The following is a 27,888-nucleotide window of genomic DNA, read 5'->3' as shown; positions in this document are numbered from 1 at the left end:
CGGCACTGCTGCACACACAAAGATCAGCTGATTGGTACACTTGCATGCGCTCACCGAAACCCAGAATAGGAACGGCCAATGCCATGCGTGCCAGGTGAAAGGGCTCCGTGTGCCACGTTGGGCAGGCGTGCCAGAGGTTGAAGCATCAAGGGCCTAGGACTGTGCAGCACTTTCAGTCCCAAGAACTTGCTTTCAGAGGGCACCGAGAAGCTAATGTGCCCACTTCTAGAACTTTCGGCCATCCTCCTGAAGTCAAGCGGGAGCTGCAGGAACCGTCCCAAGTCCCTGGGAAAAAGGACCTCCGCGTGAAGGAGCTGCATCCCAACCCTGCTTACTCTGAATGATCTCTTGGGAATCCAAAACCGAATCCGTAAGAATCCAACGTGTCCGTTTCTCAATGTATTTGGAAGCTGACACTGGGCAAGGCATCCACTGGCTTCTTCGGTGGGTTATGAAACCCGAGCGATTGATTCGACCAATTGATCAAAAGCTACGTATGTTCTTCCCGGCCAAAGAATTTCCCTGTCTCCAGCTTGTACCTGAGAGTTACCCGAGCGTTGAAAGGGACGGCGGGTTTGGGGAGGACAGACAAAAGGCACGAGGAGGACAGGAGAACGTTTGATGCCAGTTGAAAGAATTTTAATTCTGTCTCTTGACGCAATGAGATGCTGGATTTTTCCAGCCAACTTTGCAGAGCGGTTTTAAAAACAGGTTTTTGGAAACTAATCGGCCCTATCGCTTCCATGCCAACAAGGGTGTTCAATCAAGGTGTTTCTGTCAATCCTTTGAGTTGGCGGGCGAACTCTCTCTTCTTAGGCTACAGCGCCCTCTTGTGGGCCTTCCGGGATCAGCCTCCGTCCCATTCGTCAATTCCCACGGATTACTTCCCATCCAGCGTGGGAATTTTCCAGTTCTAACACAACCACATAAAGTTGTGATTATTCCCCACCGGCCTAGCTCTACTTCAAACAACAACAACAATAACACCAACACAATCAAAAAAAAAAAAAAAAGAACAGATGAGACCTGCCGTCATCACACGGTTGTATACATTTTTTAATGCCACCCCAAGTCACTTCAAACCACTCTGGTTTTTAATCTGGCAGGTTGGTGGTTGCCGAATCCAATCCTTGGCAGCCGAATTCTGCTGGTATTTGCGCTGTAATCCTAAGGCTCTGGTTACTAGTCGTCGGGCTACTGCTGTATCTGTCTGGGGTCTTTCTTTAGCCAGCTGAAGGAGCTCTGGGAAGGGGGGGGAAAGAGAGAAAGATGGCAGAGAAGGAATAGAAGAATTGGAAAAGAATTGGAGGAGCCGCTTTAGTAAGCCTGGCCTAAAGCCCTAAATCATTTTATTTCATCACGTAGATCAATCTAATCTAAACGTAGAGGACTTTATAATTATATCGTCACTTCCAGCTACATCAGTGGTTCCCAAACTTGGCAACTTTAAGACTTGTGGACTTCAACTCCCAGAATTCAGAGCTGGCTGGAGAATGCTGGGAGTTGAAGTCCACAAGTCTTGAATTGCCAAGTTTGGGAACCACTGAGCTACATGAACAAGCTGAGTGAACTTTGGGTTCATATATTTCCCTCCATTTGGTTCTAAGCAAATTAATCATAACGCTTTCAGTAAACTACAGTTTACCACTATACCATTAATGCAATGAACTATGGCTTGTTTCAATTCAGTCGTAACCGACCAAATTAGAACGAGATTCAAATTTGATTCTTGTTTGGTCACCAATCACACTGCCAACAAGTCGTAGTTTATAGTGCGCTCTACATGGGGCAGCCCTTGAAGAGTGTTCGGAGACTTCAGCTTGTCCAGAATGCAGCCGCGCGAGCGATTGTGGGTGCATCTCGGTACACCCACATTACACCTATCCTCTGCGAGCTGCACTGGCTGCCTATTGGTCTCCGGATACGCTTCAAGGTGCTAGTCGTCACTTATAAAGCCCTACATGGTATCGGACCTGGGTACTTGAGAGACCGCCTCCTGCCAATTACCTCCCAAAGACCTATTAGATCCCACAGACTAGGCCTCCTCCGAATTCCATCTGCCAGCCAATGCCGATTGTCGACCACCCGGAGGAGGGCCTTCTCTGTGGCTGCTCCGGCCCTCTGGAACGATCTACCCTTCAGGCTTTCCATAAAGCCATCAAGACCTGGCTGTTCCGGCAGGCCTGGGGCTGCTGAGTCCCATCCCCACTCTAATTGGTGTGTCTGTTGAGACCTTTTAAACTGGTTCTGTATTGCTGTCCTGTCTTTGTTCTTCCTTTTGTATTGTTCCCTTCCCTTCCGGTTTTGTTAGCCGCCCTGAGTCCCTTCGGGATAGGGCGGCATACAAGTTGAATAAAACCTAAACCTAAAACCTTATCATATCAGCTTCCTTTGGAAGTTGTGGGAGCTTCATCACAGGAGGCTTTCAAGAAGAGACTGGACTGACATCTGTCAGAAATGATGTTGTAGGGTCTCCTGCTTGGGGCAGGGAGTTGGACTAGATGACCTATCAGGTCCCTTCCAACTCTGTTAATCTATTTTCTTACAACATCTTCTCGTTGTTATATTTATCAACAAATATATATCAAAAAAGTTCTTCAAATCTTGATATTAAACTACAGCCGTTCTTCCAGACATCAGTTTCAAAAGGAAGGGCCATGACATTTTAAACTTTCACACACAGTTCCTTTATTTAAGCAGTGAAGACTGCTTCCCGGGATGCTAAAAGTAAGTAGCCTTTCTGAAGCGGTTTTACCCTATTATGATAATCGATCATCATCTTCTTTTAATGACCCCCATAATCCTTTGAGGGGTGAAGTCTGGTCAACTGAATGAAGCTAGCAAAGTTTACTGGCCAGATGCCCTTCCTGTCACCAATACGGAGTTTTATTCAGCAGATAAATTCTCATTGTGCCCAGAGAAATATCTGCCTCTACCTAGGATTGAACTCACAGCCTCCTGATTGTGAGGCAAGATCTCCCCCTCTAGGCCACCGCATCACTCACTATTATTACCATTGATACTCTCAACAAATCCCAACTTAACTGTTTCCCTAAACTAAACAAGACCTAGCTACTTTCCAAATATTCTAGATGTGAGACAGCCAGAAAAATCGTTAGCCTGTTCAGAAGTTTCTTAGCCATCTTTGTTTCTGTGCCACCTGTGAAATTACCGGAGAGACCAACATCTCAAATGCAGGACACGAGTTTATTAGCAAAATTATTTTTAAATCATTACCTTCTAGAAATGACAGGTGGAAAAGGTGCTTTCCTCCTTTGCACACAGAAACCAAACAAAGGAAAAAGAGAGAGATTGGTCCTTCCTTTGGCCCATCTAACCAAACGCTGCTCTAGGGCACTGCAACTAGACACAACCAGAACAACTAGATACAAGGATAGTTTTTTCCCAAATGCCATCACTCTGCTGAACAACTAATTCCCACGACACTGTCAAACTATTTACTAAGACTGTATTACTATTATTCTTCTCTTCCTTCCTATTACTTATCTTCTACCACTTATGACCTGTTGCTTGTATCTTTATGGTTTATACTGTTTTATTTAGTTTTCTAGTACAATTTGATTACTTATTTAGTGTCCTAAGACTATCTTTAAGCATTGTATCTTACGATTCTTGGTTAATGTAATTTTTTTTATCTACACTGAAAGCATATGCACCGAATTTCCTGTGTGTCTAATCACACTTGGCCAATAAAAAATTGTTCTGTTCTGTTGTTCTGTTCCTGTTCTTACTCCATTCCATTCTATTCTATTCTCCCACAAGAACTTCCCTGGTGCTGGCAAGTCATCGCAAAACCATGCTAGAATTTAGAAGGAAGGTGACACAAAGCCACCTCTAGTTGCACAGAAGTCAAACAAGGTCTCCCACTGCTTTTAGGAGGAGACATGCCAAACCAGTTACATATCTTACTTGGTCGCTGAAGCGCCTTGATTTTCGACTGTCTCGTTCCATGGATCAGGGGCCGGATTTTGACAGAGGTATAGTTCTGTTCCAGGGCTTGAGATGCTGAAAAATGAGAGAGAATCCTTCGAGATACCAATTCACAGTAGATACTTTTGAGCTCAATGCTCCAGGTCGGTCTCATTTAAGAGAGTTATTAGAGGTTGTCTTGGGGGTGATAAAAGTACAGGGCCTTTCCCTGTTCCCAGGAACCTGGGCATTCACTTGCAGTAGCCCAAGAATACCCAGGATACCACAGGCCTTGTGTTTGAAAAGTCTGTTCTAGACCAAGGGTGTCAAACTCAATTTCACTGAGGGCCGCATGAGGGTTGTGTTTGACCTTGGGAGGAAGGCAGGGGTGGGTTGCTGCCAGTTTTATTACAGGTTTGCAAGCCCCTCCCCCAGCGCACCCGATGCATGCTGCGCGTGAGTGCATTGTTCAATGTAAATTGTTCTTTGTGCAGGCGCAGCACAATTTACAGTGAACTGCGCACGCACAATCACTAAAAACCAAAAGGGTGGCGGCCCAGTGGCAGCGTGGGAACGGGTTCGGGGGCATGGCAGACCTAGGTCGCTGCCGGTTCTGCAACCCAGGCCTGAGTTCCGCTACCGGTTCGTCTGAACCAGGCCGAACCAGGAGCAACCCACCTCTGGAGGAAGGTTGGCCTGGCCATGTGAGCATGGCCAGAGTGGGTGTGGCCAGCTCAATGTCACTTGTGTCAGGGGCACCTGTGGTGACCCCAGGTGGAGCTGGAGGTGGGGTTCAATTTTGCTAGGACTTTGTTTGGCTAGCACTTTGCCAGTGAAAACGAAGCTCAGGACCCTCCTGGGCCCAGCAAAAATGAAGCAGGCTCCATTTTCAGCTGCAACAGTCTCCTGCAGCCCTCTGACAGCAAAAACAGATCTCGCAGCCTAGGTCTGTTGTTTCCAGAGTGGCCCTGCGGGCCAGATCTAAGCACCCTATGGCCCAGATGTGGCCCACGGACCTTGAGTTTGACGCCCCTGTTCCAAGTATTGACATCTTTTTTATATCACAGTTGCCAGAACTGGACATAGTACTCCACGTATGGCCTTACCAACACACTTAATGTGTATGATGGTTTAAGTAGTTCTTACAACCCAATTTGCAGGGGGAGATGGGAGGATAACACATCAACACCGAATACAATACAATACAATACAATAGCAGAGTTGGAAGGGACCTTGGAGGTCTTCTAGTCCAACCCCTTGCCTAGGCAGGAAACCCTACACCATCTCAGACAAATGGCTATCCAACATCTTCTTAAAGACTTCCAGTGTTGGGGCATTCACAACTTCTGGAGGCAACTTCTGTTCCATTGATTTATTGTTCTAACTGTCAGGAAATTTCTCCTGAGTTCTAAGTTGCTTCTCTCCTTGATTAGTTTCCACCCATTGCTTCTTGTTCTACCCTCAGAAAATAGTTTGACTCCCTCTTCTTTGTGGCAACCCCTGAGATATTGGAAGACTGCTATCATGTCTCCCCTAGTCCTTCTTTTCATTAAACTAGACCTACCCAGTTCCTGCAACCGTTCTTCATATGTTTTAGTCTCCAGTCCCCTAATCATTTTTGCTGCTCTTCTCTGCACTCTTTCTAGAGTCTCCACATCTTTTCTACATCGTGGCGACCAAAACTGAATGCCGTGTTCTAAGTATGGCCTTATCAAGGCATTATAAAGTGGGATTAACACTTCATGTGATCTTGATTCTATCCCTCTGTTTATGTAGCCTAGAACTGTGTTGGCTTTTTTGGCAGGTGCTGCACATGGCTGGCTCCTATTTAAATGGTTGTCCACTAAGACTCCGAGATCCCTCTCACAGTTACTACTATTAAGCAAGGTACCACCTACACTGTACCTGTGCATTTTGTTTTTCTTGCCTAAATGTAGAACCTTACTCTTTTCACCTTTGAATTTCATTTTATTAGATAGTGCCCAATGTTCAAACCCATTAAATAGGAAGCAACGTCAGGCTTTTAGTTTGCGCACTACAGGGAAAGACATGTGCATGTACACACAGACAGACAGACAGACAGACAGACAGACAGACAGAATTACCTGCTGCCAAACTGGAAAAGATCCCGAGGGCATGAGTGTCATCAACCCACTGCAACTTAAATCCACTCTCTCTGAAAGAGACAGATCAGCGTTACAATTCTTTAAGTGTCATAGTTTCATCGGAGTAAAATTTCATGCAAAAGCAGATCCAACGCTTTCATCTCCCTCCAAGCGTTTTCTGTATTCCTGCCCAGTAAGCAGAACGGGAGGCGCTGGGTTGCTCGCAAGCAGAGAGTAGCACTGAACTCAGCGATATGGGGCAGAGGTGGGTTTCTCATATTTTACCACCAGTTTCTGCACACCGAAAATATGAACGCGGGTGCACATTTTACCCACACACACACCTTCCGCGCATGTGCACGGCCTCCAACGCATGCACTTTGCTCGTGCGTGTTGCTTGCAAACCATGGCTAAATAGGATGGCATAGAGTCGGGGCAGGTGGGGGTCCACCCTCACCCGCAGGTCGTCACTACCAGTTTCGAATGAACCAGTCAAAACCGGCTGAATGCCACCACTGATATGGAGGTTTCAAAATGGGGTGGCATGGGTCCCACTTGCGAAGGCTGTCTTGGTACAACTTCAGCAGGCGTGATGCATCTGGTGATGTGGCTAGACTAATATTTCCAGCCTTGTTCATTTCCTGGCATGTGGACTTCAAATCCCAGAATTCCAGAGCCAGCTTGTCCACTGATGGGAATTTGGGGAGTTGAAGTCCACACAACTGAAAGTTGCCAAGGTTGGGAAACATATGGTTAGGTTCTTCTTTATTTGGTCATAGGCCAACATGAGAATACAGAAATCACAGTTAATTTTAAAAACAAAGTACAAAAGAAGGGGATATATATAGAATAGCACTAGCAGTATAGAAGTCTAAGTGCTTTTACAGCCCTCTTTAAGTGGTTTAGAGAGTCAGCCTCTTGTCCCCCAACAATCTGGGTCCTCATTTTACCCACCTCCGAAGGATGGAAGGCTGAGTCAACCTTGAGCCTGGTGAGATTCGAATTGCCAAACTGAAGGCAGCTGGCAGGCAGCAGAAGTAGCCTGCAGTACTGCACTCTAACCACTGCGCCACCACGGCTCATATTTTAGAATATCTAAAATATCTGGCAGGCAGGGTTAGAAGCAAAGCTCTAGACCACAGGTGTCAAACACGCCGCATCACAATGCCATCACGTGATGTTTCGTGATGCTTTCCCCCTTCACGGAGCTGGGATGGGCGTGGCCTGTGCGTGACCATCAGGCCCGCGGGCCGTCAATTTGACACCCCTGCTCTAAACTAAAGCAGACTACTGAGCAGTACTTGACTGTAGACAGAGGATGGAGTCAAGATTGAGATAATAATAGCATTTTATGATAAAACAAACCAAAATGACCAGGGTTGTTAGGGGTATCTCCGGTGGGAGACAGAAGGTAGTGCAGCGGAATGTACAGCTAGAGAGAAAGCATGTTGCTAGTAGAAACACCCGAATAGAGTTTCAGACACTGCTAGTAAAACAAGTAGCTTTACTACTGATAATTGCTTCACAAGCAGTGATAGTAGATAGTAGATATTAGTCCAAACACAATTCAAAGAACAAACAATAGCTTACAGTCGCAGTTCACATTCCAGTCATCAAGTCATCAAGCATAGGACCAGCAGAGAGAGAGTGAGCTCTCTTGACTCCTTCTTATAGTAAAGTTAATTACACCTGATAAATAGATCCACTCATTTAAAGCAACAACCACCATTTGTTGTTGTATAAAGATATATATTGCCTACCCAACACTAGGAGTATACTCCCAACAAGGGTATTGAAGAAAACGTGAAAACAATAATATCTTGCATGCATAACATGAGCATAACATGTTCCAACAATTCTGTCCATCCACACCACATGTGGAAGACTTCTCTGTTGAAGAGAAGTCTCTGTATCTTCCCTTACTAACTGGTGCTGGAAGGGCACCGAATCTAACAAAAACCATCCCTTGGATGGTTAGATTACAGCCGTGGTAGTGCAGTGGTTAGAATGCAATAATGCAGGCTAACTCTGCCCACTGCCAGCAGTTCGATCCTCACTGACTCAAGGTTGACTCAGCCTTCCATCCTTCCGAGATCGGTAAAATGAAGAGACAGATTGTTGGGGGAAGATGCTGACACTATAAACTGTTTAGTAGAGGGCTGTAAAGCACTGTGAAGCGGTATATGTCAAAATGCTATGGCTATTATTGGATTTGGCGGAGAATCAGATTCAAGTCATCAAATGGACCATGGAACTCTTTTGCTGACTTTGGACCAGTCAATCTTCCTCAATCCAATCTCCCTACAGTGTTTTAGGAAATAAGAGAAGGAAAGACCACTGTAGCGTGACCCGTCAAAACCGCGCTCGACTAAGCCGCGCCCGATTAAACCGCGTTGCTGAAGTCATCAACAGGGCAACAACAGCCAGCGTGGAGAAAGAAGGGCACTTTAAATAGGGCTTTGAAAGCAAGCCGATTCAACTTAAGGTAAGGGTTAAGTTTAGGGTTAGCTTTAGGGTTAGGTTAAGGGTTAGGGTTAGGTTTAGGGTTAGGTTAAGGGTTAGGGTTAGGGTTAGGTTAAGGGTTAGGATTAGGTTTAGGGTTAGGTTAAGGGTTAGGGTTAGGTTAAGGGTTAGGTTTAGGATTAGGTTTAGGATTAGGATTAGGTTTAGGGGGGGTTAGGTTTAGGTTTAGGGGTTAATTTTAGGTTTAGGGTTTACAGCGTGCTTCTGTCTCCGCGCTGTTGTCGCCCTGTTGATGACGTCAGCTACGAGGTTTTGGTCGGACGCGGTTTAGTCGAGCACAGTTTTGTGGTGGAACCCCACTGTAGAAGGTGCCTTCAGCGCTCAGAAAAAAAAATCTGGAGTGAAATGTATGTATTTGTTTATTAATTTTGTATAGCCACCCATTTCACCCAAAGTTACTCTGGACCAGCGGTCCCCAACCTTTTGGACCTCAGGGACCACTACATTCATAATTTTAAATCCCATGGACCACTAATATAATCTGCCTAATGACTGGCTGGGTGGGCATGGCTAGGTGGTCATGTGACTGGGGATGTAGCCAACTCAATGTCACTCATGTTGATGTCCACAGCCCCTACTTGCCCCTCCCCTCCCAGCCACTCCTCCTGGGCTCCTTAGGGCCCCAACAGGTAGTAGTTGTTGGAGCTAAGCAGCCACCATTAGAAAGAGTTGGCAAAACAGCTCAGTTCAAATTAGATCTGACGACTGAGGAGGAGGCTCAGCAGAAGCACCTCAATGAGGACTAGCAGCATAGGCTTTCCAAGCAGACAGAAGATCTGTGGGAGTGCAAAGCCAGGTACTTGCGCTTGGAGGCTCAGCGGGTTGAGATGGTCACCCAGTTCCAGGCCATGATGCAGTCCCACTGGAACAAGGCCCACCGGCTCTTCACCACCAGTGGTGCTTCCCTCTAGCCTTCGCCCAAAGTCCCCCATCAGGAGACTGAAGCCAAGTCAGAATTTCTGCCCCCCTCCAACCCTCATAAAAAGACTCCAAAGGGAAGACTCTCTGCAGCAACACAAGCATTCTCTGTACATATCCAGCCCAGGGGCTGTAGTTTCAGGACCCCTGATTTAGTGCAAGATAAAAAATGCAAATAATTTTTCTGCAGACCACCACCATTTTTTCGCAGACCACCGGTGGTTCACGGACCACCGGTGGTGACCACTGCAGTAGAGAACAATACAATACAATAGCAGAGTTGGAAGGGATCTTGGAGGTCTTCTAGTCCCACCCCCTGCCTAGGCAGGAAACCCTATACCATCTCAGACAAATGGTTATGCAACATCTTCTTAAAGACTTCCAATGTTGGGGCATTCATAACTTCTGGAGGCAACTTCTGTTCCACTGATTTAATTGTTCTAACTGTCAGGAAATTTCTCCTCAGTTCTAAGTTGCTTCTCTCCCTGATTAGTTACCATCTGTTGCTTCTTGTTCTACCCTCAGGTGCCTTGGAGAATAGTTTGACTCCCTCTTCTTTGTGGCAACCTCTGAGATATTGGAACACTGCTATCATGTCTTCCCTAGTCCTTCTTTTCATTAAACTAGACATACCCAGTTCCTGCAACCATTCCTCATATGTTTTAGTCTCCAGTCCCTTAATCAACCTTGTTGTTCTTCTCTGCACTCTTTCTAGAGTCTCCACATCTTTTCTACATTGTGGCGACCAAAACTGAATGCAGTATTCTAAGTGTGGCCTTACCAAGGCCTTATAAAGTGGTATTAACACTTCACGTGATCTTGATTCTATCCCTCTGTTGATGCAGCCTAGAACTGTGTTGGCTTTTTTGGCAGCTGCTGCACACGGCTGCCTCCTATTAAATGGTTTTCCACTAGTCCAATCAAATGTAATGGTTATTTGACAATAGCGATATATTACCCAATGTACAATCCATTTACATCCAAAAGCAAACAAATCAATAGAAAATATGCTATTTCTACAAAATTAAACTGGTTTGGTCCAGAGCTTCATTGTGGTGCCTTCTGTTAGCATCAAGTCTATGTTGGTTACCACCAGTTGATGGCCGCTGCTCTGGACAGCCTTACAGCAATCAAGTGAAACCAATCAACTAACATAATAAATTATCTTTCCTAAGGATTCTAGCAAGGCATGGATGAATGGTCAGGTCATCCTTGTTCAAGTATTGCTGGAGGAAAATAAAGCTTATGATTTTTTTCCCCCCTTTTTTTTCTCAGTGCTGCATTTCCCTGCAAGATCTCACCAGCCTACCCTTCATGTGTATTAATTAGGGGAAAATATTATGCCTGCCACATACCCAACTCTTTGGTTTGGCCTCCAATTATCTGTCAGCTCATAGAGGCATTGCCCTAATCAAGGGATGAACAGTAGGTGTCCTGAAGAATGTATTCTATTTAATCTCCATTTTTCCCCCAACGCCATCAAAGAAAAGACTGCATAAGCTGCATAATTAACTTTGCAAATCCGTCATTGCATAATGCGGTAAGGACGATTAAGGGAGGCTGTTTGAATGCTTAGACCTCCATTCAAGCAGGGCTGTTAGGAAGAAACAAGAATGTCTAACCTTGTAAAAATGGGGTTTTAGTTCTAGCTACAAGAAGCAAACCAGGGGTGAAATGCTACCAGTTCTGGGCAGTTTGCCTGAACCAGCAGTTAAAAAAATGTTTTTTAAAAGTTTTTAAAAGGTTCCAACGATCAGCTGTGACAATCAGCTATGCCCTGTGATCGTCTGAACTGTTTTTAAATTTTTTAAAGCATTTTTTACTACCTATAGTAAAACCGGTAGTTAAAAAATGCTTTAAAAAGTTTTTTTTTTAAAACTTGGCCATGCCCACCCAGTCACATGATCCACGCACCAAACCACGCCCACAGAACCGGTAGGGAAAAATTTTGAATTTCACCACTGAAGCAAACTCAGTTTAACTGTTATTTTCTTCCTAATCTTCTTGGGATATATTGGTCAGGCTTTTGAGCTAAGTCAAGGAAGGCCATTGGAGTGCTCTTAAAACACTTAAGAGATTGAAATGGAAATCACCAGTTGTGGTTTGCTAGCTAAGGAATTCTGGGAGTTGAAGTCCACAAGTCTTAAAGTTTCCAAGGGTAGAAACCAGGGGTGGGTTCCTACCAGTTCTAACCTCTTCTATAGAAGAGGTTCCACAAATCTACTGTGCTGTTTAGAACCGGTTCCAGCTCCCTCTCTCCGCCCATCCGGACCATGCTTGCCCTGCCCACTGCTCACTGATTGGCTGGCTCACCAATCACCCCACCCGCCTCTAAGAGTCCTATCTAAACCTTAAAGCCTTAAAGCTGTCAAGTTTGAACACCCCTGGAGGTTTTTTTCCTAAAGTTTAGGAGTGCAAGGGTCTTGTAACTTAACAGCTTTAAGACTTGAGTGCTCCAAATGCCAGGGTTTCTGAGCCAACATTTTGGATGCTAAGCAAGAGCGTTGTTAAGTGAGTTTCACCACATTTTACAAGTTGGCCATGCCCATCCTGTCACATGACTTCCAAGCCACTCCCACTCAGTCACATGGCCAGCAAGCCACTCCCACAAAGCAGGCCACACCTACCTAAAAATTTTTGAAACCCACCACTGTTTGAGATCCTTGATTTGGATAACTAAGACTCCACAGATTCTCTATATTTTATATAGAGGTTATACAAAGGTTACGTACAGGCATGAGCAACAAACTGCCATGCGCCTTAGTAACCAATTACCTCAACTATCTATGAGCTCACCTAATTAGTAGAATCAGGCACTACCAGGAACTGTTGGGTTATGTGAGATTCTACCCTGGCTGGGATGGTTTTAGAGATTGCCAAGGAGAATAAGCCAGTAACGATGTGGTTGCTACCTATGCTCTTGCTTTGCTTGTTGAAACTGTATAAAAGCCAAATAAACTCTGCAGAGGCAGACAGACATTTTGGACACCTGCTATGATGGATTTCTGAGTCCTACAATTTTACATTCACGTCTCTGTAAAGTTACAACACATTTCCCCTGCAGAAATGATGTTCTGCTTTCAGGACGGTCCAGAACAGGAAAAACCACCACTTACTGGAAATCTGCAAAGGCCTCCATAAGATGTTCTGTTTTTAGCAATGGGGAAAAATCATAGATCTCTAGCACATGGCCAAAATCTCCTTCGTTGATCTGTGCCTCCCCATAACTGGAATAATCAAACTGAATCTTCTCGATGCTTATGTCTTTTATGGTCAAATAATTCGTGATCTGGAAAAAAAGAGCAAAAAAACCCCCACCTTTACATCTTCACTTCTACACAGTAAGAATCAACACAAGCCACAATCAGCAAAACTAGGCAGTCGTCATTCTGGATGTGTTTTTAAACATTTTAAGCAACAGCTGAAATACCATGTTGGAATTCAATCTCTATAATTATAATTCATATGGCCATCTACTGACTAATAAATTCCTGCTATTTAGCATTCACAGAGCAATTCTCCAATCCCATAAAAAGAATAAAAGCCCAGAAATAGTTTTGGAGGCGTAAAAGTGGACCAGCAATTTCGATAAAAGCCTCTGTAACATTGTTGAAAATGTAAAAACTTTAAACAAGAAAATACACAGAATGTATAACGTTGTTTTTTGTACCTTATGATTTATGTCAGTTGCTTCTTTTTAGTATCCTGTTATGATTTCTGTAGATTGCTTATGTATATCCTATGACTAACATGGAGTGTTGCATCTTATGTTTTATGATGATTGTACTTTATGATTACGATCATGATTTATCACTTTGTTGATTGTATGTACAATAGTGGCCAAGATTGTGGAAACCTTTTGGGAAAAGTGTATTTTTGAGGTTTGATGGTTAATAACACCACTTTTGGGGGAGGAGTTCCAAGATAATCATATTCCACTGCTGGAATGGCCTGGGAATAGCCCAGACCTTAACCCAATTGAAAAGGGACGCGATGGCTCAGTGGCTAAGATGCTGAGCTTGTCGATCAGAAAGGTTGGCAGTTCGACAGAATCCCTAGCGCCACGTAACGGAGTGAGCTCCCATTACTTCTCCCAGCTTCTGCCAACCTAGCAGTTTAAAAGCATGTAAAAATGCAAGTAGAAAAATAGGGACCACCTTGGTGGGAAGGGAACAGCGTTCCATGCGCCTTCGGCATTTAGTCATGCCGGCCACATGACCACAGAGATATCTTCAGACAGCGCTGGTTCTTCCGCTTTGAAACAGAGATGAGCACCTCCCCCAAGAGTCGGGAACGGCTAGCACCTATGTGCAAGGAGAACCTTTACCTAACCCAAATGAAAATCTATGGAACTGACTAAAGAAACTTGTTAGTCAGAAACGACCCAGCAATAAAACCCAGTTAATAGAAGCAATCATTCAATCTTGGTTGGAGAACTAAAAGACTTGGTTCACTCCATGGGAAGACGTTTTAAGATCATAATTCATGTTAAAGGTTACCCAACTAAATATTAACTGACACGGTGATAATTTTTGTATCTCTTGTTTTTTCTACAGTGATAATTTTTGTATATATCATTTCTTCTTTATAATTGCTATTCTAATAACAAATCCTTCATAAGAGTTATTGCATTACATTATTGATTAAATTATCTTTTGATTTGTGTATAATTTTATGGTACTACTACTAAAAAAAAGTGGTGTTATTAGCTAGTTTTAGAAATACACTTTTCCCAAAAGGTTTTCCAAAATTTGGGCCACTACTGTACACTGAGAGCTTATGTACCCGAGACAAATTCCTTGTGTGTCCAATCACATTTGGCCAATAAACAATTCGGTTCTATTTAAAATATTTAAAAGAACAACGATACTCCTTAAGATAGTTCTGCTTTCCCTGCACTTAAAAGACTTTCAATATCTTTAAATATTATTTTTTACGCGGATTGAACCCCCCAGGAGAATAATTATTCATTAACAATAAAATGCTGTTCAATTGCAGTGGATTAAAAAAAATGGAATCAAATCAAGAAAGACAGAATCTTGTTTGTGTATTAAGTATTTTGTACTACTTTTCACTTCCCAAAGAAAGGATCAGTGTGGGAATAATCTCTGCCAAGTGATGGACAGACAGCACACTGAGAAACAGCAGGTTGGCTATTCATGCTAACCCAAGACCTGATATATATATATATTTCCGCCCTTCCGCCCACACTGAGAAACAGCAGGTTGGCTGTTCATGCTAACCCAAGACCTGATATATATTTTTCCGCCAGGAAATAACATAGGTGCAAACAATGCTTATTGTGGAACAAAACTCCCCTTGAGAAGGACAGAAAATAGTGTGCTAAAATCAGAAAGGTACTTTACAAAATAGCATGGATTTCACTTTTGTTGTGGCCTGTTGGCTCCAGCAGCCAAATTAGAGGAGGCGGCGGCGTGGGAGTCAAGGTCAGTATCAAGGCAACCTGAGAGCTCAGTGGGAGAACAGGCAATGGAGCTGTCAGATAGAGAGAGAGAGAGAGGCAGAGCCTGGGCCTCTGTCAGCCCTCAGATAGAGAATCAACAGCCCCCAGGTCTGGAGGTGGCTGATGAGGAAAAGGAGGAAAAGCTGGATCCTGGGCCTGACGCACAGGTGCACAGAAGGCAGAGGAGAGGAGAGCAGTGGAAATCTATGAGCCGGTCCTTGGGACAGAAGAGCCACCGCTACTAGCAAGGCCCCATCTCTAGGGTTAAAAGGCAGGGGGCAGAGATGAATAGATGTGGCAGACAACTATTCATCTTCCTGCCAGACAGACTTGTTAGCCTGCATTGAGAGAGAAATCTTTTGCCCAGGGCTGTTGGCATTCCTAATAACGGAATCTTTTGAGTTCATGTCAGAGAGTTTGTTGTCTTTGGGGAGCTGGGTCAGAACACTTCCCGTGAACCTGGTGTATTCAATAGACCAGTGGTTCCCAAACTTGGCAACTTTAAGACTTGTGGACTTCAACTCCCAGAACAACCTAGTAACAAGGTTGTTAAGTGAATCTGGCTTCCCCATTGACTTTGCTTGTCGAAGGTCACAAAAACATGACCCCGGGACGTTCCAACCGTCATAAATACGAGTCAGTTGCCAAGCATCTGAATTTTGATCACATGACCATGGGGATGGCCCAACAGTCGCAAGGGTGAAAAGCGGTCATCGGCCTCTTTTTTTCGGTTGCCATTGCAACTTTGAATGGTCACTAAATGAACTGAGGTTAAATCGAGGACTCCCTGTAAAGAAGAAACTTGGGTTTCAGAGTTATTTTTTTTATTTCTTAAATTGAGACAACTGCCCAATTCATGCTTCTCCTTCTGCAGGGTGATTGGTGTGGATCGCACATGGCTTGGTCTAGATCAGGAATCTCCAACCTTGGCAACTTTAAGCCTGGCGGACTTCAGCTCCCAGAATTCCCCAGCCAGCAAAGCAATTTTAAGCCTGGCAGACTGGGGGCTCAATTGTGGCCGTATCTCAAGGACTCCCTGTAAATCAAATAAAAGTCGTTCCCAACTATAGAAGGCAGTGCTCATCTCCATTTCAAAGCCCAAAAGCCAGCGCTGTCCGAAGACGTCTCCGTGGTCATGTGGCCAGCATGACTCAATGCTGAAGGCGCAGGGAATGCTGTTACCTTCCCACCAAAGGTGGTCCCTATTTTTCTACTTGCATTTTTACGTGCTTTCGAACTGCTAGGTTGGCAGAAGCTGGAAGAAGTAACAGAAGCTCACTCTGTTATGCGGTTCTAGGGATTTGAACTGCCAAACTGCTGACTTTTCCAATCGACAAGCTCAGCGTCTTAGCCACTGAGCCACTGCGTCCCCTTATAAAATTATTACATGAAATAAAACCAGGTCTCGTGGAAACAAATAATGACACCATGCTCTTACCTCTTGCAAGAGTTCTGTCCCACAATCATCTTCAAATACGCTGCTCTTCCCTTCTGCTGAAGAGACACCCGTGCTCCTATCCCCAGCAGACAGCTCGACCCCCGGCCACTGATGCCCCTCCAGGCCTACCGGCTCTTTCTTCTGGCTTTCAAACTGTAGCTTGGCTTTGTTGGGATTGGGGACGGAGGGGTGCAAGTAGGGTTCAGCTTGAGGATTGAGCCGAGATGGGGTTTTGCAACTGTCCCATCTCAGGAAGTCTTCCTTCAGAAGTCCAGGTGGCTGGGCTTGCCCAGACTCCAACAGAAGTGCAACGGTGCAATCTTGAAGCTGGGTTTCCGCCGGCAACTCACTGTGGTCCTTGGAGGACTCTACAGTTCTCATTCCCAGTTCTGGGAGAAGTTTGCACTCCTCTCCTCCGTCGGCACATAGACATGTCCTTTGGTCATTTCCAAAGAGGGGTAAGTCCTGAGTAGATTTCAACAGAAAAGCATCTGAAGCACTTGTCTCCCTGTTTCCAGGAAGGAATGTATCGCTTCCTAACAGAATGGAATCCTGGCCACTTTTATCCAAACCTTCAAGAAAGAACGGCTTTGTGCTCAAATTCTGGACATTTGGACCTTTGATCTTCTGGCCCTCAGGCGAAGTTGAGTGTCCACTTAGTTTTGAAAGAGCGTCAACAAAAGTCTCCATCAGTTCTTCTGGGAGACCTGAGTTCCCACCGCTTTCTGGGACAAAAATATTTCTGCCATCTTTACATTGCGTACCTATTTCAGATAGGTTCGGACTACTTTTGGATACTGATGTGGCCACCTTCACGTTCTCTCGCTTTTCCAGGTAAGATGCCCTCGGTGCGTCCTTCCAAAAAGAGACATCTGGGCAGCCCAGAGCCCCTCTGCCACTTTGATTGGCAGACTCCACATCTGAATGTCTTTGCTTGGGTGGGGGTTGGGACTTTGTGTTTTCATATTCCGTCTTGCTGGATAACCTGCGTCCATCTGGAATCCTTTCACTGCCAGATGTTTGACATTCTTCCTTGTTGCTGCTCATACAATGCAATCCACTCTCAAATGCTTCCATGGAGCTACCTTGTCCCGTGTCCTCCAGCTTCTTCCGCATGGCCCTAGGGACGTAGAGAGCTCTGTCTGGCTTTTTGGGGGGCTGCCTTCTAGGCCGGCCATTGCCTCTTCGGGCTTGGGAACTGCCGGCCAAGGCTTCCATCTGCCGTGGACCTCCTCTGGATCGGCTCCCTCTGCTTCTGGCCTGGGGAGGGTGGTTGAAGTGAGAAGCTTCAACAACACCATTGGGGCAATCTGGTTCATCCGGCAACCTAAATCCAAGAGAAGAATCCGAAACACCAATAAATAGACAGGTCAATGCTTTAGAACTCCAAGACCAAATGCATCCAATTTTGACTACAAAACCATGACGGCTAATATATGAATAATTAATGTATATGTATTTGCACAATATTGGAAAAGTGGAGATTCCTACTGAAGAGAAGGTGATTAGGAAAATATTAGAATGTGCAGAAATGAATAGACTAACACTGACAATTAAGGAGAAAGAGCAATTTGATTATTATATGATATGGGAGGTGTTTTAGCAATGGCTAGAGAACAAAAAAGGAATTTGGAAATAAGAGAAGAAGATAAAAAGAAGAATAGAAAATGTATTAAGACAGAGATAAGTATAAAATGATAATTGTTAACATGAGTATGATGAAAATAAGTATAATCAATGTTATTATAACTAGAATAGAATAGAATAGAATAGAACAGAAGAGAATATTTTATTGGTCAAGTGTGATTGGAGACACAAGGAATTTGTCTTTGGTGCATATCTCTCAGTGTACATAAAAAGACAAGATACATTCATCAAGAATCATAAGGTATAACACTTATTGATAGGCATAGGGTACAAATAAGCGATAAGGAGAATCAATATCAATATAAATCGTAAGGATACAAGCAACAAAATTACAGTCATGCAGTTATAAGTGGGAAGAGATGGGTGATAGGAACGATGAGTGATTATTGTACATATATTAGAAGATATCCTAGAAGACATGTTAAGACAGAAATGAAGAGATTTATAAAGTTTAACTGTATAATGTATTATAATTTACGGAAGAATGTTGCACAGAAATATCTATGCCCAGACGACACACTGCTTAAGGAAAGATGGAATGTATGTATTTTAAAATTGGAAAATAAAAAACTTTTACAGAAACAGTAACAAAAAACCAAGACAAAATCAAGAGTCTGTCTTTATGAAAGAATCCAGTGGCATCTGCTAGCTGTATAGTGGCGACATGGGCCATAATCCTTCCAGAGTCTCATAGAAAAATGGCCAGTGACTGCAGATTACTGCTTTTTTCTCAATGTAATTCACATTGGATATGTAAAAGTAGAATAAGATCTTTGCTTGTCCCTAATCGTAAACAAGCAAAAGGGAGAAAAGGATGATCGGTTATGAAATACCCAGGTCTCCTCTCTTGGGCAGGGGGTTGGGCAAGAAGACCTCCAAGGTCCCTTCTAGCCCCATTATTCTATGATTCTATAGAAACTCTAAAACAAAATGGCTTCTATGCTGCCTCATTTGGGGAAATTTAAGAATTCCTCTCTAGGGACATGGTGGCTCAGTGGCCAAGATACTGAGCTTGTCGATTGAAAGGTCGACAGTTCAGTGGTTCGAATCCCTAGCGCCACGTAACAGAGTGAGCTCCCGTTACTTGTCCCAGCTTCTGCCAACCTAGCAATTCAAAGCATGTAAAAATGCAAGTAGAAAAACAGGAACCACCTTTAGTGGGAAGATAACAGCGTTCCGTGAGCCTTTGGCATTTAGTTATGCCGGCCACGTGACCACGGAGATGTCTTCAGACAGCGCTGGCTCTTCCGCTTTGAAACAGAGATGAGCACTGCCCCCTAGAGTCGGGAACAACTAGCACATATGTGCGAGGGGGACCTTTACCTTTACCTTAAGGATTCCTCACTTGCGAAAAAACTGACACACCTTTAACATTTTGAATGCAAAGAATATGGCAAATTGCTCTGAAACATTAAACTCTGGGGAATAGAATGTTTCAGATCCTCTTTTTGAAAGATCTTGCTTGAAAAAATGTAAATTAAGTTCATTCTGCCGGTTATGGGCTCTTGAGCAAATCTTAATCTCTTAATCAAAAAAGCTCAATACAAAATAAACACCCTCCAGCCCAAAAAATTGGAAGTTGAAAGTTAATGCCCTCTTTTCTTTCTTTTTCTCTTCCTCCTTGTATTCCACACCCCCTTTTCCCGTTCCCTTTCCCGCCCTTAATTTCTTATTTTCTTATTTTCTTTTTTTTATTTTATATTATATATAATAAAATAAAATTTTAAAGAGAAAAAATCTTAATCTTATTCATTTAATTTAATACATTGAATTCATTTTTTATTTAATTCGTTTTTAAAATTAAATCGTAATCACTTGTTCATTTAATGTAATTCATTTAATTTATTTTTGATTTATTGTTTTTAAAATTAAATCTTAATCTCTTGTTCATTTAATTTAATACAGTTCTAGGCTGCATAAACAGAGGGATAGACTCAAGATCATGTGAATTGAGTGTACATTGGGTAATATATCGTTATTGTCAAATAACCATTACATTTGATTGGACTAGTGGACAACCATTTAAATAGGAGGCAGCCTTGTGCAGCAGCTGCCAAAAAAGCCAACACAGTTCTAGATTGTATAAACAGAGGGATAGAATCAAGATCACGTGAAGTGTTAATACCACTTTATAAGGCCTTGGTAAAGCCACACTTGGAATACTGCATCCAGTTTTGGTCGCCACGATGTAAAAAAGATGTGGAGACTCTAGAAAGAGTGTAGAAAAGAGCAACAAAGATGATTAGGGAACTGGAGGCTAAAACATATGAACAGTTGCAGGAATTGGGTATGTCTAGTCTGATGAAAAGAAGGACTAGGGGAGACATGATAGCAGTATTCTGATATCTCAGAGGCTGCCATAAAGAAGACAGAGTCAAGCTATTCTCCAAAGCACCCGAAGGCAGGCCAAGAAGCAATGGGTGGAAACTAATCAAGGAGAGAAGCAATTTAAAACTAAGGAGAAATTTGCTGACAGTTAGAACAATTAATCAATGGAACAACTTGCCTCCAGAAGTTATGAATGCTCCAACACTGGAGTTTTTAAAGAAGAGATTAGACAACGATTTGTCTGGAGTGGTGAAAGGTTTCCTGCCTAAGCAGGGGGTTGGACTAGAAGACCTCCAAGGTCCCTTCCAACCCTGTTATTATAAATACATTTAATTTACTTTTAAAAACAATTACATTTTATTTATTCATGTAAACCTCTTATTCGGTTCTTAGCGCTGAAAGTCAGCCATTAAAAAACGGGAGCCTCCCACCTGACGGCTGCATGGCAGACCACTGTCCTCCTCCTCCATCCTTCTCCAACAGAAAAGCTGCTCAGGAGCTCAACGTCATCAACGGTTCGGTGGATCAAGTATCTCAGGCGACTAGATAGAGGAGGAAACAAGAGGACTCTGCAAGGAAGGAAGACACCGAATAAAATCAGTTGCCCTCGAGAAAGGGCAGCATCAGTGACTCAACAGTTAAGATGCTGGGCTTGTCAGCTGGAAAGCCAGTAGCCCAGGTTGGAGACCTGAGCGCCACGAGACAGGGTGAGTTCCAATCCTTGCTCCAGCTCCTGCCAACCTAGCAGTTCGGAAAGCGTGCAAATCATCTTCTTTTAACCACCCCATAATCCCTTGTGGGGTGAAGTCTGGGCAACGGAATGCAGATGAGTGTTTACTGGCCAGATGCCCCTCCTGTCGCCAATACAGAGTTTTGTTCAACAGATAAGATCTCATTGCGCCCAGAGAAAGAAATATCTGCCTCTACCTAGGATCAAACTCACAGCCTCCTGATTGTGAGGTAAGAGTGCCACCTATAGGTCACCGCACCACTTTAGAAAAGCATGCAAATGTGAGTAGATAAATAGGTGCCACTTTGGTGGGAAGCTAACAGCTGGCCACATGACCGCAGAAATGTCTTCAATACACTGGCTTTCTTATTTAAGAAAGGGACAAATTAGCAGCTACAAGAAGAGAGAAAGAGACCCAGTTTGGTCTAGTGGTTAATGCACCAGGCTAGAAAGCGGGAGACCGTGAGTTTGTCCTGCCTTAGCCATGAAATCCAAAGCTGGGTGACTTTGGGCCAGTCACTCTCTCTCTCAGCCCAACCCACTTCACAGGGTTGTTGTGTGGAAAAGAAGAGAAAGGTGAGCTGGATATGCCTGCTGCCTTGTGTAAAAATAATAAAGGTGGGATACAAATAAATAAAAGTAAGATTTTTAAAAATAAATAAATAAAAGGCATGCGAATCAGAAGCGAAACCCAAGTTTGGTAGAAGAGGAACATATCATGCATAGCCTTGCTTTAAAAAAAATCTCTTAAAGAAAAGCAGAGGTAAATTTCATGGATCTTAACAGTTCAATCCCTTTTTAAATGAGCTTTTCTACCGGAAAATGCTCTGCAGCCATCCAGACAGGAAGACCAAGATTCACGTTGGGTTGGGGCAACGAGAGAGAAGCTGTTGTGACCTGCCAGAGGAGCTGGTGACAGACTCAGACAGTGAGGAGGTTGGGGAGGAACATGGACCAGTCCTGGATTCTGGGGAAGGCTCTGATGAGGGCTCTGTGTCGGAGGTAGAGATGGGGCCAGGGCCGTCTGACAATTATCAGCTGCCTTCAGAGTCAGAGATCACTGGGGCAGAAGAACAGCTGGAGCTTTTTCCCAGTGTGCATATGTGCAGAGCTGCCAGACAAAGGGAACAGCTAAAAGACAGGGGTTGACTTGGGAGTAAGGCCACAGGTGGATGATGAATGGCCCCTCCCAGAGGAAATAAAAGAGGAGCAAAAGGGGAGTTTGCAGGAGACAGTTAGTTTGCTTCATTGGTTCGTGACTCTCCGAGACTCCTTGCCAAGTTTTGCAGATGTCGGCCTGGCAGCTCTCCAAGCCAGATAAGGTTTGTGGCTGTAAATCCTCCCTTGAAAGACTTTGCTGGATGTGAATGAGCAGAATTCACAGTCAATTAATAAAAGGGTTTTTTGTCGGGACAAGGCATCATGGTTTGGGGAGGCCTTGGTCAGAACAGAAGCATCTTACTTTTCCAGCTGGTTCTGTAGCAGGAAGTGGTCCAGTTCCTCCATGATTTTGTCCACAAAGTCATTCTCCATAGGAGAAAGGAACACGCCGTCCAGACAACGCAGCGCCAGGGTGACAGTGGGGTGGTAGCCTGTTAAGAGGGCAACAAAATTGGGCAGATAATTAGACCAGGCCAAAAAGATCTGTTCCATTCATAAGAATAAACTTGTGCTACCGCTTATATTTTTAATATGCCTATATTATCAATATGTTATGATTATTACTGCTATCACTGCTAGATTTGTTATACAACAACAGTCAAGTACTAAGTACCATATTTTTCAGAGCATAAGACACACCGAGTATAAGACGCACCAAGTTTTTAAAGAGGCAAATTTTTTAAAAAAAGTTTTGCACTCTGCAGACCTCCCAAAAATGGCCTGTTTTTCGTCAAAAAAAAGGTGTGTGTGTGCATAGCCTTTAGGAGGCTTGTAGAGTGCTCTTAGGGGCTAGGGGGGCAAAATTGAGCAAAAAAGACCTGTTTTTTGCACATTTCTGCCCTCCCCAGCCCTCAGGAGCACTCTGAAAGCCTCCTAAAGACTGTGCACGTCAATTTTTGTGAGGGGGGCAGGGTTTCGGGAGGCAAAAAATGCTGTATTTGGTGTATTCAGATTTTCAATCTCTTTTTTGAGGGGAAAAAAGAGAAATATGGTAGATTTGAAACGGAAAGACGACCGTATGTGTCTATCAATAGTGAGATAATAGAAGCAACAGATAGACATTAAAAGGTTAAGAGAATGATTAATTAAATAATGAAAAGTTATTGATATGAAGAATAAATATTATCAATGTGTTACTATAATTATGATTATTACTGCTATCAACACACTGTTCATGTGGATATTAAGTTTGTTTTCTTCTAATGTAATTTCAAGAAAATATTTAGTTATATTTGAAAGAGACGATATCTGGAAAATATACTGTGCTTTGTTGGGAAATGAAAATTTATATACAATAATGAAAAGAAAAAGATGGTAGGAAAGAGAAGTGGAGAGATGAAGGGAGAGAGGGACGTGGAGGGGAGAAAGACTCAGGGAAGAGGAGAAGAAAGGAGGCCGAAGAAGAGGGAAGGAAAGAGGGAAGTGGATGGGAGTTGAGCAGTAGGAGAAAGGGAAGGAGAGGGAAGTGGAGAAGAGGAGAGAGGAGAAGGAAAGAGGGAAGGAGAGGGAAGCGGAGGGGAGAAGAGAAGAGAGGGAAGGAGAAGGAAAGAGACGGAAAGAGTAGGACTGTCGTAAAATTGAAGCTGTGATGTATTATATAGGAAAATGTATAATAAAAACATTTAATAAAGAACAGGGGTCTCCAACCTTGGCAACTTTAAGCCTGGAGGACTTCAACTCCCAGAATTCCCCAGCAAGCTGGCTGGGGAATTCTGGGAGTTGAAGTCCTCCAGGCTTAAAGCTGCCAAGGTTGAAGATTCTTGTTATAGAATATATAGGTACTTGACATACAACCATAATAGGGACCAGAATTTTCATTCAGGCAATTGTCCTGCCTGATTTTACGTCATTTTTCTTTTGCCATGGATGCTAAGCAAACCATTGCGGTTGTTAAGTGAATCACATGTTCTTTAAGGAACTCAGTCCATCCCCCCTGTCCCCCCATCAACTTTGCTTGTCAGAAGTTAGCTGGGAAGACATTGCCATCGTTTAAATCCATGCTGATTGTCAACTGATCCCGTGATAATGGGGATGTGGCAACAGTTGTAAGTGAGTGAGAATGTAAGTCACTCTTTGCAACGCCCAGTGCCCGACTTCAAATGTTTGCCAATTGAATGGTTGCGGATTGAGGGCTAACTAAATAGATGCAAATATAGAGGGACTGCATTCTAAAGGTTGGCATAGCTAAGAAAATGAATGCACAGGTTGCAGATAATATCTGCTAAATAGAAATGCAAAATATTGCAAATTGTTTGGGGAAAGTTTGGAATAGGTGTCCGTATGTATGAATGTATTTGAATTTAAAGGCTTCTATATATCTCCCACTATTGTTTGTTTTATTTATTTACGAGAATTTAAAGTTTTCTATATATATCACCCAGTATTTATTTATTTGTGAGAATTCAAAGGCTTCTATCAGAGGTGGGTTGTGCCTGAACTGGTAGTGGCGGCGAGAGGAGGCTCCGCCCACCCGCCCCGGACGCTTCTGCGCATGCGAAGAAGTGTTGGGCGTGCCTGCACATGAGCAAACTGGTAGTAAAAAAAATTAGAAACCCACCACTTGATTCTATGTATCTCCATTTATTATTTTTGAGTATCTATCCATCCATCCATTCATCCATCTATTTCTACATTATATCTATCTATCCATCCATCAATCTATCTATTTCTACATTATATTTTTATATGTCTATCTATCTATCTATCTATCCATCCATTCATCCATTTATCAATCTATCTATTTCTACATATTTATCTATCTATCCATCCATCCATTAATCCATCTATTTATACATTAAATCTATCTATCTATCTATCTATCTATCTATCTATCTATCTATCTATCTACCTACCTACCTACCTACCTATCCATCCATCAATCTATCTATTTTTACATTATATTTATCTATCTATATCTATCTATCCATCCATCCATTTCTACATTACATCTATCTATCTATCATCTATCTATCTATCTATCTATCTATCTATCTATCTATCTATCTATCTATCTATCTATCTATCTATCTATCTATCTATCTATCTATCTATCTACCTACCTACCTACCTACCTACCTACCTACCTACCTACCTACCTATCTAGCTATCCATCCATCTATCTATTTCTACATTATATCTATCTATCCATCCATCCATCCATCCATCCATCCATCCACCCACCCGCTCATCCACTCTCGGTGATTCTGGGGAGTTTCAACCAAAAAAAATACAAATTACAAAATTTTCTTTTCCCTTGTTTCTTTTTCTTTCTTTTTTTAAATCCCTGAGGGATACAAACAGGTGCAATGTGATTGTGGTTGCTTTAAAGGCAGCTGGGTTCTGTGTTTGTTTGTGTGCTTTTTTTAAAAATGTGCTTGTTTTATTTATTTATTTAACAAAACAGACCCTTGGCCACCTTGAGCAATATTCTACTATTCCCAAATCGTCTCCTGGCCCTTGATTGCCAACCTAAAAGACAAAGCGGCAGCCTGGGGATTTTTTTGGGGGGGGGGGAAGGGAGGGGGGCATACAAAGCCACCGCGCATCTGCAACCAGCTTGCACCAGTTCTCTCCAAAGGACCGATAAGACGAAGCAGCCTCTGCCAGCCGATTCCCCCACCCCCCAGGTGCCAGTGGATGCCCTTGTCACAAAGCCGAAGGGGTAGGAGGCTGGCTTGAATCTCCCCCCGCCTCGTTGGAGGCCCCCCCGTCCCCCCTGCCAGCCTCTGCCCACCTGCGCCCACCTGCGCCCACCCGGGCATCGCGCGCAGCATCTCCAACATCCGTGCGCTCCGCAGGGAGCGCACCGTTGGCCGGGGAAACCAACGGACCCCCCCCCTCCCCCCCGAAGCCTCTTGCGGGGCTTCTTCTTCCCCCGCCAAAGCCAGGCCATCCAGCCGGGGATTCGGAGAGTTGAGCCGGGGCCGCGCTGGGGGGAAAGCCCCCCCCCCCGTCCCTCAGTGCCCCCCCGGAGGGGACCCTGCACGTACCGCGAGGCCCGGCTGGAGCAGTCCGTCCTCTTCCCCGGCAAGCGGATAGCTTCGGCTCCTCCCCGCCTCCCTCCCGCGCCCATCCTCGGTCCACGTGAGTGCCGCCGCCTCGGATTGGGTGCTGCGCTCGGTGGCAGCCGCGCCTCCACTCCGGCGAAGGGAGGGGGAAAAAACTGCCGCTTCCCCCTCCGGTGCCTGGATTCGAACACGAGTCCTCGACCTACCGGTGCAACGGAGCCCAAAATGTCAGTTCTTAAAGCGAGGCAGCGTAAATGTTGGCCCCATTCTATGACCATTTTGGGCGCGGTGGGGAATGGACTCCCTCCCGTTGTTAAGTGAAGCCTGAGATCCTTAAGCGGATCCGGCTCCCACCCCCCACCCCCGACTTTGCTTGTCGGAAGCCGGCTGAGAAGGTTGCAAATAGCAATAGCTCTTAAGATATACATATTGCGTAAGTCTTAAGTGCTATTGTAAGTCATATTGCCCCACTCCCCCAAACAATCTGGGTCCTCATTTTACCCGCCTGGGAGAGAGGGAAGGCTGAGTCAATTGAAATAACACTTCAACTTATATACCGCTTTACGTGCTTTGCAGCCATATCTAAGTCAGCCTCTTGTCCCCAACAATTTGCGTCTTTATTTTATCCACCTCGGAAGGACGAAAGGCTGAGTCAACCTTGAGTCTGGTGTGATTTGAACTGTCAAACTGCAGGCAGCTGGCAGGCAGCAGAAGTAGCCTGCAGTATTGCACACTAGCCATTGTGCCACCACAAATCAATCAATCTATCTATCTATCTATCTATCTATCTATCTATCTATCTATCTATCTATCATCTATCATCTATCGCAATAGCATTTCTTTTGCGATATCCCTTAGACTTACATACCGCTTCCCAGATAGAAGGCTGAGTCAATTGCAATAGCACTTAGACTTGTATACAGCTTTACGGTGCTTTACAGCCCTATCTAAGTCAGCCTCTTGCCCCCAACAATTGGGGTCCTTGTTTTACCCACCTCGGAAGGACGGAAGACTGAGTCAACCTTGAGCCTAGTGAGATTTGAACTGTCAAACTGAAGGCAGCCGGCAGGCAGCAGAGGTAGCCTGCAGTACTGCACACTAACCACTGCCACCACAGCTCATCTATCTTTCATCCATCTATCTATCAATGGCAATAGCACTCTTTTTGCAATAGCACTTAGACTTGTATACCACTTCATGGTGCTTTGTCACAGCCCTCTCTAAGTGGCTTACAGAGTCAGCCTCTTGCCCCCAACAATCGGGGTCCTTGTTTTACCCACCTCGGAAGGATGGAAGGCTGAGTCGAGCTTGATCCTGTGAGATTCGAACTGCTGAACAGCAGTCAGCAGAAGTAGCCTGCAGTACTGCATTCTAACCACTGCGCCCCCAGGGCTGTGCATCTCTACAAACTGGGAATGACACAATTGGTATGAATACCTGCCAATTGCCAAGCATCCAAATTTTGATTACGTGACCATGGGGAGGCTGATTTGGTCATAAGTGTGATAAATTACCAGTCACTACTTTTTAGGGCCCTTGTCGCTTTGAACGGTCGCTAAACGAATGGTTTGTAAGTTGAGGACTGTCTGCATAAGAATAGATCTATTACTCCTATTTTAACTTCCATATGTTGGAGG

General features: G+C 44.1%; 1 protein-coding gene across 1 annotated transcript; it reads right to left on the bottom strand.

The window, feature by feature from the left end:
* Positions 1–184: 184 nt before the first annotated feature.
* Positions 185–26,304, bottom strand: R3HCC1 (R3H domain and coiled-coil containing 1). Its single transcript, XM_032228738.1, has 8 exons — positions 26,234–26,304; positions 22,546–22,675; positions 20,785–20,922; positions 16,379–17,705; positions 12,593–12,765; positions 6,036–6,106; positions 3,931–4,026; positions 185–1,242 (listed from the first exon to the last, which is right to left on the bottom strand). The coding sequence occupies exons 2-8, from the start codon at positions 22,614–22,616 to the stop codon at positions 1,073–1,075; spliced, it is 2,046 nt and encodes a 681-aa protein (XP_032084629.1). The 5' UTR covers positions 22,617–22,675; positions 26,234–26,304; the 3' UTR covers positions 185–1,072.
* Positions 26,305–27,888: the final 1,584 nt, after the last annotated feature.

Source organism: Thamnophis elegans, chromosome 13 (assembly GCF_009769535.1).
Source record: "Thamnophis elegans isolate rThaEle1 chromosome 13, rThaEle1.pri, whole genome shotgun sequence".
In the NCBI taxonomy this organism is placed as follows: Eukaryota; Metazoa; Chordata; class Lepidosauria; order Squamata; family Colubridae; genus Thamnophis; species Thamnophis elegans.
The sequence above is the reverse complement of the archived record's forward strand: the minus strand, read 5'-3'. Positions and strand labels throughout refer to the sequence as shown.

What these genes read in the sequence shown, in the direction of transcription:
- R3HCC1 (XM_032228738.1), bottom strand. Translation starts at nt 22,616, where the DNA reads ATGGAGAATGACTTTGTGGACAAAATCATGGAGGAACTGGACCACTTC. An exon ending in CTACAGAACCAGCTGGAAAA is followed by an intron (nt 20,923 to 22,545) that starts GTAAGATGCTTC and finishes CCTTCCTTGCAG; the next exon opens with AGTCCTCTTGTTTCCTCCTC. An exon ending in GAGGCCTTTGCAGATTTCCA is followed by an intron (nt 6,107 to 12,592) that starts GTAAGTGGTGGT and finishes TGTCTCTTTCAG; the next exon opens with AGAGAGTGGATTTAAGTTGC.